Source organism: Mirounga leonina, unplaced genomic scaffold (genome assembly GCF_011800145.1).
Source record: "Mirounga leonina isolate KUSES-001 unplaced genomic scaffold, KU_Mleo_1.0 Mir_178, whole genome shotgun sequence".
In the NCBI taxonomy this organism is placed as follows: domain Eukaryota; kingdom Metazoa; phylum Chordata; class Mammalia; order Carnivora; family Phocidae; genus Mirounga; species Mirounga leonina.
In genome coordinates this window covers 5,873,576-5,886,049 of record NW_023270464.1, presented here as the reverse complement: position 1 = coordinate 5,886,049, position 12,474 = coordinate 5,873,576, and the positions used below count along the sequence as shown (strand labels likewise).

The window sequence follows — 12,474 nt, the reverse complement described above, 5'->3', positions numbered from 1 at the left end:
CCTGCTCTCTGTATCTACGAACTTTTGAAAATTGACTTTCAAATATAGCTATCTTGAATCATGAGAATTAACCCTTCTTTGCTGTTATATATTATTTTTTTATTTTTAAAGATTTTATTTATTTATTTGACAGAGAGAGACACAGCCAGAGAGGGAACACAAGCACAGGGAGGGGGAGGGGGAGAAGCAGGCTTCCTGTGGAGCAGGGAGCCCGATGCGGGGCTTGATCCCAGGACTCTGGGATCATGACCTGAGCTGAAGGCAGACGCTTAACGACTGAGCCACCCAGGCGCCCCATATATTGTTCTAGAGATCATTGGACTTCATTTTTAATTTTCTATCAATTTGAATCAAAGTTTATGAGCAACAGGGGTCTGCAATGTTTCTTCTTACATATTTAATGGGATTTATTGTGAATATATCTGGGCCTGGAGTTTTGTAAGAGGGCTCTTAATTACATGACTTTACTTTTATAAGCTGTGTTTTCTAGGAAGTTTACCATTTCAACTACATTATCATATTTGATGACTGAAAGTTGTTCATGATATCTTTTTATAATCTCCTTAAGGTATATGTGAACAGTAAGAATATCACTGTTTTTCATTCTCGATATTGGTTAGTTGAGTAATTCCCCCCCTTTTTTGTTTTTGTTCTCAGTGAAGCACACCAGCGGTTTAGCCACATTAATTTTTTTTTTTTTTTTAGATTTTATTTATTTGACAGAGAGAGCAAAAGCAGGGGAAGTGGCAGGCAGAGGGAGTGGGGGAAACAGACTTCCTGATGAACAGGGAGCCTGATGCGGGGCTTGATCCCAAAATCCTGGGATTATGACTGAGCCAAAGGCAGAGGCTTAACTGACTGAGCCACCCAGGTGCCCCCACATTACTAATCCTATTAAAGAATCAACTTCTGGTTATTCTTGTTATATGTTTGTTTTATTAATTTCTGTTCTCATTTTTGTTATTTTCTTCACCTATATATATTTTTTTTTTGGTTAAATTTGTTGTCATTTTATTGCAATTACCTAAGGAGAGTGATTGTATCAGAGATAACCAGACTTGCTCATTTTCCAATATATTCCTTTTAAGGTATACAATTTCCTCTAAGGAGCATTGATTTCCATGAAGCAAAAACAAATTTTTACATAGGCACCTTCATTAGTAATCACATCGTAGTATGTTCTGATTTACTTTGTGATTTTTTTCTTTGAATTTTGGGTTATTTGGAAATAGAGTTATTAATATCTCAATACAGAAATGATTTTCTAGTTATATTTTATTATTGATTTCAGGTTCAAATTTATTCTGGAGTCAGGAAATATATTCGGAATTATTTCAATCCTTTGAAATTATTGAGGCATCCTTTAGACCCAATATGTTGTTAATTGTCATAAATGCCTGGTGTGTAATTTTCACAGGCTAAATTTGATGGATATAGTGTGTTTATAAACATCTATTTGGTCAGTATATTAACTGTGTATCAAAATCTCTAAAACCTTGCAAGTTTTTCCCCCTTCAGCTTATTCAATCAATCACATCCCTGCTCTCTAGTGGCCAGAAATATTAATGTGCTTTCTTATGTGGTATGGGGGAGACAAATGACACTGTCTGGTCAGTTAGGTATGATTGTTCACAAGTCTCTTTAAAACTGCTTAAATGTTTTGGAGGAGGAAAGGAACAGAGTAAGAAACGTGGGAAATAATGAGTATTTTTTTATTTTTATATTTTAAAAAATAAAAAGCGCTATTCCATGGAGCCAAAAGTTAGATGAATTCTGTCCTTTTATCCCTATGGCCACAGTTTGTAGGTCTGAGTGTATATCCATAGCACAGTGACCATGTCCTCTTCCTAAATTGGATGGAGGCAATAGGACTCCAACATTACTATGTCATATTCTACCCCCATCTCGTTTTGTTGCCTTTATAAAAATTATTTTGAAACTTCTGGAAATGAAGCTTCTTCTTTCCTTAGTGATGTATTTAAGGCTATAAATTTTGCCTCTAAGCATAGCTTTGAGTGCATCCTAAATATTTTAATGTGCCATAATTTCATTATTGTTCAAGTGAAAATATTTTCTAATTTTCTTTGTGATTTCTTTCATAAGTCATGGGTTATTTGGTTACGTAATGTTCTGTCTTGGGTTTGGTGCCTCAAACACTTACCACATTAGCTGTTTCCTAAGTACTTCAAGAACTTACTACATGTATTTGTCCCGTTTCTATCATTGTTGTAGATGGAAAGAAGAGCCTTATATAAGCTAATCTGGCTAGAAATTGAAGTTTAAGTATGTTTTAGATCTATAAAATAGATCAATATGAAAATAACAAAATTCTGTTACCCATGCTAAAGTATACACATACCTGAATTGTAGAAAGCATCCAAAAATTTCTTGAAATTTCCAGTGTTTGATTATGATATAGATAATTCAGTGTAATTTTATCATTAGAGCAATTTTATGACAGTATAATTGAGTTGCTTGAGGAGCATTTACACTTTTTTTAATATCAGTATTGAAATATGGAATTAAAAAGGCATTTTTGATTAACTTTCTTGTTATCTATTTGTTCATTCATGATGACTAGACATGGATTTCTCAAAACAGCCCACCCAGTCCCAGGGTGAGCTAACAGACTCCTGTTCTACTCAGAATCCCATGACAATTATAAGTGATGAAGGGGCAAAAATATTGCACAAAGTACCTAAAACTGAACTTCCAAAAAATATTTTTTTCTTAAATTTCATCTAGCTTTAAAGCTTGACTTTTTTTTTTTCGGTTTATTGAAGTATAATTGATATAAAAAAATACTGCACATAATTATTGTATACAATTTGGTGAGTTTGAATTCTGAACTAGAGTTGGCAAAAACTGCCTCTGTCAATTTCAAAATAAAAGTCAGTTTGCCTATCAGTATGAGAAAATAAGCATTCATTCATTCACGTCTCATGTACCCAAACTTCAAGGATCCTATAGACATACTACTGCTGTATCCAGATACCAGAAAACGTACTGACATGGTTAGAGACTTTAACTGCAGGATTCTTTAATTTTTTTAAATTTAAAATCAATTAATTAACATATAATGTGTTATTAGTTTCAGAGGTAGAGTTCAGTGATTCATCAGTTGCATATAACACCCAGTGCTCATTCCAAGTGCCCTCCTTAGCACCCATGATCCAGTTACCCCATCCTCCCACCTACCTCCCCTTCCGCAACCCTCAGTTTATTTCCTAGAGTTAAGACTCTCTTATGGCTTGTCTCCCTCTCTGATTTCTTTGATTTCAAAGTCAAAATACATTTATGGAGATCTCAAAGACTGTCCCTTATAACAGGTACTGCTCTATTCATTTTATAAGAATTATCTCCTTTAGGGCGCCTGGGTGGCTCAGTTGGTTAAGCGACTGCCTTCGGCTCAGGTCATGATCCTGGAGTCCCGGGATCGAGTCCCGCATCGGGCTCCCTGCTCGGTGGGGAGTCTGCTTCTCCCTCTGACCCTCCCCTCTCTCATATGCTCTCTCTCATTCTCTCTCTCTCAAATAAACAAATAAAATCTTTAAAGAAAAAAAAAAGAATTATCTCCTTTAATACAGTAAACCTGTGAGCTAATCGCTTAGATTATTATTGCTGTTATTGTCACTTGCCAAATTTGGAAAAAAAAAAGGGGGGGGTGAATTATTTGCCCAAGATGAATCCCTCAGAAAGTTGTATATTCCAGATTTGAACCCCTGATGCCTGATTCTAGACCCTTGTTTTAGTTCCCATCTCCACAGTAGTACCTAAATGTTGGACCTGAAGCAGGTGTGTTTGCTGAAGGAAATTAATTTGAGACAATTATGTGTCTTTTAAACATGGACATATCTGGTACATGGGGCTGAGCCCAGCAGGCCTGAGCTACTTGGAATAAAAGTCTGTGGGGCCTCCTGAATTTTTTCTACCCATCCCTACAGTCCACTTCTGAGTAAGTCTCCTGCGTCAGGGGCTTTTGTTATGCTGCTTAGACTGTGCCTCAGCCCTGCAGTGCCAGAAACCACCTCCCCCCTTGTCATTCTGTGACCCAAGTGCTTAGTGCAGCCTGCTCAAGTGGAGCCACTGTTTTCATTCATTCCACTTGGACATCCAAATCCCGACCCGTGAGGAGTTCCTGCACTGCCCTGAAGACTGCTGTGTGTGCAAGTTGGTCTCAGGTCCCAGTCCAGGGTTCCTGAGTGGGTTTTTGAAAGAAAGAGCACTCAGCTGAGCCAAATAACTAGAGACATGATCAGATGTGTATTCTCAGAGACTGTGTGAAAACAGCAGTGCTTAAAAATTAAAAAAATAAATAAATAAAATTAAAAGAAAAAAAAACAGGGCAAAACAGGACAAAACAGCATTATGGCAGAGAAAATTCTCTGAGAATAGATATGTGACCCAGATGGGAAGTATTTGCTTATTCTTTCTACATGCATGGCCCCATTTCCAGTTATTCAGTCTCATATATTTAAAATCATGCAATTTTAGTTTCTAATAGCATATATGAAATACTTTCACTATAAAACTGGAAGGTACAGTTCACTACAAGGTGGTAGGACATGAACAGAATTAGGAGCCACACAGGTGGGGGCCTGAAAACAGCTGCCCCATGCCAGCTGCATAGGCTTGGACAGGTTAGAAAATCTCTGCTCCCTCCTGGGTGAGGAGATGGCATGGTCAAATACCACTTACAACTTCACTGTCCAAGATAGTAGCTACTAGCCCTATGCCTTAAAATTAAATTCAGTCCCTCAGCTATTCTAGCCACATTTCAAGTACTCAAGAGCCACGTGGGGCTTGGGGCGCCTGGCTGGCTCTGTCAGTTCAGCAGCGGACTCTTGATTTAGCTCAGGTCATGATCTCAGGGTCATGAGATTAATCCCCGTGGCGAAGCCTGCTTAAGATTCTTTTTCATCCTCTCTCTCTGCCCTTCCCCCCATCTCTGGTGTGCTCCCCCTCTCTCTGAAAAAAAAAAGAAAAAGAAAAGAAAAAGAAAAAACAAAAAAGAACCATATGGGGCTAATAGCTATCAAACTAGAATACTGGACAGAACATGCACAAAATCATCACAGAACATTCTACTGGACAGGGCTGGTCTATAAAAAGTGGATCAAATATAAATTAAACACAGTGCTGGGAACATATTACCATTTAACAAATAATAGTTGGATATTCAAGATTCTTACGTTTGTGAATCTGTAAAAAGCCTGATATATAAATCCACTCTTTATGCTCTAAGTTTTTTTTTTTTTTTCCCCTATAAAAATCTTCAGGGCTGTCAAAGGAATATCCATCAACCAATGCATTTATGAAAGGAAAGAGAATGCAAGTTAGGCTTGGGGAGAACTGGCATCCCCAGTACAAAACTCAGTAACCATACAAAAGAAAAAAAATCAAAATCACCATGATGTCCTACATTCATGGTGGAAAACAGCAATATTCTCATAATTATCAAATAAGAAAAAGCTTAACTTTCAAAAATATTGAGCTTAGCTTCTACTGCATGAGCAGAGGATCCCCTGATTTCTTTAAATCTTCCTAAATAAAACATGATTTTAATTTCTACAACTTTAGTTTGATTTCTGGGATCATTAACTTTTTGTTATAAATGTTATGAATTTTAAATGTTTAAGTGTCATTTAACTGAAATGGAAATACAACTGTTTGGTATATTGTACTTCTATCCAGTGTCCTTGCTAAATGGGCTTATTAAATCTAATGGCTTATCAATATTTTTTTCTAATTTTTTTTGCTGTCTCCTATTAATAATTCTTTTATAATTGTAACATCTTTTATTTCTTTGCTTGCCTTATGGTACTGGCTAGGACTGAAAACATTATAGAATGTTTTGCCTATTTATTTCAGATGGAAAGCTTTAAAATCTTTTATTTAGGGAATTATTTTTAATTACAGATTTAATTTATGTAACAGGTCAGTATTTGTTTCTTTTTTCTGCTCCTGCTATAATAGTTGTGGCTCTAGAAATAAGACCATTTTGTAGAAATGTTCACACTTAATGGCTAAACCTTGTTTCTGATAACCTCTCATGATTTTTCATGTCTGTTACTAATGTAGTGATACCACTTTTCAAATTTCTGATATTATTTGAGGCTTCTTCATTTTTTCTTAATAAATTTAGCCAGAAATTTAGGTCTCAATAATCTGTTTAAAGATTACACTTGATTCATTACCCTTACTTCACGTTTTTTTTTTTTTTATTAGTTGCTTCAGTCTGATTTCTGTTCTACTACTCAGACTTTCTCCAATTTTAAAAATTAGGTTATAAATTCCAAGAAACTCGTTTTGGCAAACAAAATCCAGTAATACATAAAATGATAAAACATCATAACACAGAAAGATTTATTCCGGGGGGGGGGGATGGCAAATTAAATATTTGGAAATCTATTCGTGCAAGTAATCACATTAAGAGGATAAAGGGGAAAAAAAAAAAAAAGATCATTTCTCAATGCAGAAAACAACATGATAAAATTCATTATACATCCATGATAAGTACTCTTAGCAAAGGAGGCATTTTTTTTTTTAACTCATCTACTGAAATATATTTGCAAAACAACAGAGCTCACAGAGGAAATTAAAAAGCACCACTTGTGAGCAGAATGATAGAGAACACATTATGAAAGGCTTGCCTGTCACAATACCGGACAAAGCTCCGTGAAAGACAGGGAACAAAGGGCCACCATGAGTTAAGCGAGCAAGAGAAAATAAAAGCCAGGGTCACACAGGGGACAGTAGCTTATTATGCTGCATCAGGATTGTATGAGGTCGGCAGCTTCTGCACAGTGGGAAGGGAGAATTGGAAATCACTATAAACTAAGACATCTGAAAGCGCTAAAGTGGCCTCAGATCAGAAGCACTCACTGCTAAAGCCTTGCCTGCAAAGAGCATTTCCAAAGTAAGCTTGCAAGAATTTCCAGAATAAAGACCAAAAGAAATCATGTCTTCTCAACAAAAAGCTTTCCAGAGTGACAGCCATAAGGCTAGGAAGAAAACACACACACACACACACACAAAGACCCATGTAGACATAAAATGGAGTGAACAGGAAAAAAAAAAAAAAAAAACATATATATATAATATTCATGAACGAGACGTTCCAGCATAAGCAGTGACGTGGGGGGGGATTATGATTTTTAAAACAGGCATATATGAAAAAGCAATAAAATACAATGTGTCTGAGTGAACACTGGAAGAGATTAAATTAAAACCTCAAAGAGCTGTGATTACGTCCTCCAGAGAACCGCGCGAGCGAGAGGCATTGGGATCGGCCAGCTGGCGTGTAGAGGAGCAGGGCAAAGGCCGGGGAAGGGGCGGGGCAGCCCCGACTGACGAGAACAAAGGAGGATACGGAATCACCGAACACGCTGTACGGACCGTACAGAATGAATAGAGGACTGACGTTGCCCCCACAGGAAGTGTCCGCCGCGCCTGCCCAGAGAGGAAGTAGGAACCCATAGTCACAGGAAGAGAGCAGGGGAGAAGGAAAAGAGATGCACACTTCATAGATAGGACACCACGGTGCCAGCTCCGGCTCTCTGGGCCTCAAGCCTAAAGGAAGAGACACCGGAGAAGTTCCGGTACCATTTGGGGAGACGAAGCTGCCATGGAAGAGCCTGCAGCTCCCACTGAAGCCTCTGAGACACCTGGGGCATCTCCGGGTGCCGAGGCAGCAGGGGAGGGTGCAACTGGGCCTTCCCTCCGCACGCGCCCGGTCTTCCGGCAGTTTGCAGCTGCAGGTCCGGCCCCCCTCCGCACGTCACGTCTGAGGCCTGCGCAGGCTGCAGGGGGAGGGGCTGGGCCCAGTCGCCTGCCGGGCCGGAGTGGTGGCAGCTGGACGAAGCAAGTCACCTGCAGGTATTATCTGCATGGGCTTTGCAAGGAGGGGGAGAACTGTCGTTACTCTCATGACCTCTCAGGCCGGCAGTTGGCTAGGGAGGGCCATGGTTCACCGCCTTGGGCCTCTGCAGACCAAGGCCCTAGCACGGCTGCGCATACCGAGACCCTGCCTCAGGAAGTGGCGGAAGCCCCCCCTGCTGCGTCCTCTTGCTCCTTGCCTGTGATTGGCTTGGCTGCTGAAAGGGGTTTCTTTGAAGCTGAGAGAGACACTGCAGGCCTTGAAGCTGCTGGAGGAGCAGGTGCAGAAGGCTGGGAGAATGCCATTGAGTTTGTTCCTGGGCAACCCTACCGGGGCCGCATTTTCCCTTTTGTTCCCAGGGCTCCTCTGCAGAGCTCAGTGACTGAGAGGGAACAGATTGCAGTGGGAAGGGGGCAGCAGCTTTGCCGGGATGCTGCCATGGGGCAGTGCTTTCGTGGGGAGAGCTGCATGTATCTCCATGGAGAGATATGCGATATGTGTGGGCTTCAGGTCTTGCACCCTGTGGATGCTGTGCAGAGGGCAGACCATATAAAGGCTTGCATTGAAGCACACGAGAAGGATATGGAACTCTCGTTTGCAGTGCAGCGAAGTATGGACAAAGTGTGTGGCATCTGCATGGAGGTTGTCTATGAGAAAGCCAACCCCAGTGACTGCCGCTTTGGCATCCTGTCCAACTGCAACCACACCTACTGTCTTAAGTGTATCCGCAGGTGGAGGACTGACAAACAGTTTGGCAACAGGATCGTCAAGTCCTGTCCACAGTGCAGGGTCACCTCCAACTTTGTCATTCCCAGTGAGTTCTGGGTGGAGGAGGAGGAAGAGAAGCAGAAACTTATTCAGCAGTACAAGGAGGCAATGAGCAACAAGACTTGCAGGTATTTTGCTGAAGGCAGGGGTTTCTGCCCATTTGGAGAGAACTGTTTTTACAAGCATGCGGACCCTGAGGGCCCGGGAGAGGATCCTCAGAGGCAGGGTGCTGGGGAATCCGGTGCTCACTGCAGTCAACTTTTGGAGCCTACTCAGGTGGGAGAGGGTGAGATACCCTTTAAAAGCAGTAAAAAAGAGCTTGTCATGCTTCGGCTGGCCAATCTGTTGTTTAAGTGTTTTCTTTCACTGGCAGATGATGAGCTTTCTTTCTCAGAGGACCAGTGGGACTTGCTTCATTATGAGCGGGAAAATTTTTTTCAGTTTGATCTGTGGCATTAATGCTGTGGCATGTGGTCTGTTGTGCTAAGGCTCTGCCATCTGCTGTTGCTTGTTTTCTGTTTATAGACACATCTATCATTCACAGAGGCTATTGAAGCCATTTTTATAAAGCATTCATCTCTGTTTTCTTGTCCATCCCCATTTCAAGGTTATGGTGCTTTACTGTAGTGAACTGTAACAAAAAGTCCTTAAAGTTATTGTTTGATGAAATGAATATTACTGTAGTTTATGGTTTATTTTGTCATCTCTGTTTTCAACAGGATTGACTCAGTTCTAGTCTAGTGTTTACAGAATTTCCACACTCATTTTGAAGTCCCTCAAGAATAAATGTGACAGGGTGAAGGGAGAAGTCTTAACTGAACAAGGAGCTTTTTGCTACTACAGCCTTAAGAAATGGACCCTCGCAGGGCCTTTGTGGTACAACTGCTCATCTTTGTTGTTTACATGTCTGTTCCTTCCCTCATTCCCCTTCAAGTGCACTCTTGAACATGTGGTTACCTTGTGGTTTTGTGTTTTACTTGACCAGAACCAGGTGTGTATGTTTACATGTTTTTATCCTGTTAAGCTTGATGTGAAATTATTTATATTTGAAAGTCTATATTTAATAATTATGTATATGCATATAAATGTATATAAAAGTTTCATAATTGGAGATATATATAAAAGATACACCATCATATAATATAGTATATGGAAGAGCTGCAAGCTGAAAGTGAAAGGCTAATAGGATTTGCTGTTTTGTTGAGCGTGAAGTGTGTAAATAATCTTTTTGTCCTTTTCGCAGGCTCAGTGGTTAGCATCTAATGAAATCAGATATTCAAGTGGCTCTGGTCAGTTGTAGCAGACACAGATAAAGGACTTACAAAATAGGACATTGGTAATTCCTATGATGGCATTAATAGCTCACTGTGCTATTTATTATACATACAGAAATGTGTGTTCCCATGCAGTTTAGCACAATCTCATTATTCCTTATAACAGCACAATCAATCCTGAACTCTCTGAGTTCTTTGTATTCAGTAGACATTCAAAAAAAGGGGATTTTGACAAAAGTTTTCGACATATAAGTGACAAAATTATAAAAGAAAAGAATAACAAAAGTATTGAAACCAATCATAGGAATGGAAAGATAAAAATAGTGAAATATATAAAGGGACAAAAACTAAAATACAATAGTGATAAGGCAATATGATAACACAATTACACTATCAGATTAAATGAATGTGGCTTAAAAACTAAAACTCCAGGCGCCTGGGTGGCTCAGTTGGTTAAGCGACTGCCTTCGGCTCAGGTCATGATCCTGGAGTCCCTGGATCGAGTCCCACATCGGGCTCCCTGCTTGGCAGGGGGTCTGCTTCTCCCTCTGACCCTCCCCCCCTCTCATGTGCTCTTTCTCATTCTCTCTCTCCCAAATAAATAAATAAATAAATAAATCTTAAAAAAAAAAAAAAAAAAAAAAAACTAAAACTCCAAGATGATCAGACTTTTTTTTTTTTTAAAGATTTTATTTATTTATTTATTGGACAGAGAGACAGCGAAAGCAGGAACACAAGCAGGGGAGTGGGAGAGGGAGAAGCAGGCTTCCCATGGAGCGGGGAGCCCGATGTGGGGCTTGATCCCAGGACCCTGGGATCATGACCTGAGCCGAAGGCAGACGCTTAACGACTGAGCTACCCAGGCGCCCCAAGATGGTCAGACTTGATTAAAATTAAAATGAAATTGTATGCTGTTTAAAATACAAAGCTACAACATAAGAATACAGAAACATTAAAAGTAATAGAATGAAAAAAATGCAATGCTGTGGCTTTTGCAATAGAGGAAGTTGATATTAAGGACAAACGCATTGCTGGAGATAAATAAGATTAGTATATAGACATTGTAATTTACCTCGAAGATAGAACTATTACAATTTGTATTCGTTTAATAACACAGCATCAGATATACAAATAGATAATAAGAAAAATACAAAATTTAAGTGGACAGTTTTCATACGTCTTTTTAGTAACTGAACAAGCAAATGAAGTGAAACCCAGCAAAATTCTAACAATTTATCTAATGTAAAATGTGTAAAATTCTGTATGCATCAACTGCAGAACATTCTTCTCTTGGCTGAGAGGTGAAGATATGCCAGGTGCATCAATTCCAGGAGATCCACATTTCCTGACCATTCAGCAAAGGCAGGGTACATTTACAGAGTTTGTGCCATGTACTAAGCACTCTCCAAAGCACTAATTTAATTCCCAGACCAACCTTATGAAGTACTTGCTATAACTTTATAAAGCAAGTACTTTATATATATATAGAGAGAGGTTAAATTTGCCCATATAGCTATGGCCCATAGGTATAAATTAGTGGAACCACAAATGGAATTCAGTGGTCTATTTCCAGAACACCGGCACCATGCTTCCTCTTCCCTCAACTACATGCCCAGGATCGCCTGGACCAGCTGAATATTGCTAATGGTAACATGTGTGCAATCTCTAAATATGGATGGTTCAGCTGGGTGGGACAGCGATGGACATAAATAAGCTCCTAAGAGAATGTGGGGGCTGTGGGGCTTTGTCTTTGGGCTTACAGACTCAGTATTTCTTAGTCCCTTACTCACAATATGCCTCAGCTTCCCAAATTTTTACACTGCTTCTCCCTTCTTACATGATTCCTGATTTTATTGGTAAGTATTTCAGCCCATTTCACTGGCATCTTTGCCATATTTCTTCCATATTGATTCCTCTCGTCCAAAGAATTCACCAATCAAGAGGCCGTGGATGCCTAACTATTACTCTCATGCAGGGTGAGTGATTCCAAACAAAATTCAAACATGCTGGTACCCCTGAGGCCACCCCCGTCATGCAGGGAAAAGAGGGCTCAGATGACCAAACAACCAAAGAAAAGGACCAGATGGGTCACTCTCAAAGACTGTACTGACACCAAAGTCTCAAGAGTTTTGAATAGTGGCTAAGCTGCTATTAAGGAGGGGTTTTTAAGCTGAGCTTGGAAAGCTTTGAAAACTTTGTCCTAATCTACACTACCTAATGTTCTGAAATAGCATGTTTTTATCCAAATAGCATCTTGCAACAATCATAATAAAGTTCAGGAGATACAGTGGAACAAGGATTGGCAGAAGATAAAGTGGTTTTGGTGACAATGAATATAATTAGAATTCAGACTCTGCTTCTTACCAGCCATGAAGTCTGGAGCAAGTTACTTTAATTTTCTATACCTCATTTTTTTTTTGTATAAGTGGGTACAGCACCACCTATTTTGCAGGGTTGTTATGATGATCAAATGTAATCTGGACAAAGAACTTGAAACACAGATGGTATTTTTAAAGGGGCATGTGTAAAAATAGCATTTATGTGTGTTTGTGA

At 39.6% G+C, this 12,474-nt stretch overlaps 1 protein-coding gene across 1 annotated transcript; it reads left to right on the top strand.

The window, feature by feature from the left end:
* The first annotated feature begins 7,177 nt into the window (after positions 1-7,177).
* Positions 7,178-9,710, top strand: MKRN3 (makorin ring finger protein 3). Its single transcript, XM_035024343.1, has one exon. The coding sequence runs from the start codon at positions 7,628-7,630 to the stop codon at positions 9,104-9,106; it is 1,479 nt and encodes a 492-aa protein (XP_034880234.1). The 5' UTR covers positions 7,178-7,627; the 3' UTR covers positions 9,107-9,710.
* Positions 9,711-12,474: the final 2,764 nt, after the last annotated feature.

Bases quoted from the DNA above. Each gene is read 5' to 3' on its own strand.
- MKRN3 (XM_035024343.1), top strand. From the start codon at position 7,628: ATGGAAGAGCCTGCAGCTCCCACTGAAGCCTCTGAGACACCTGGGGCA.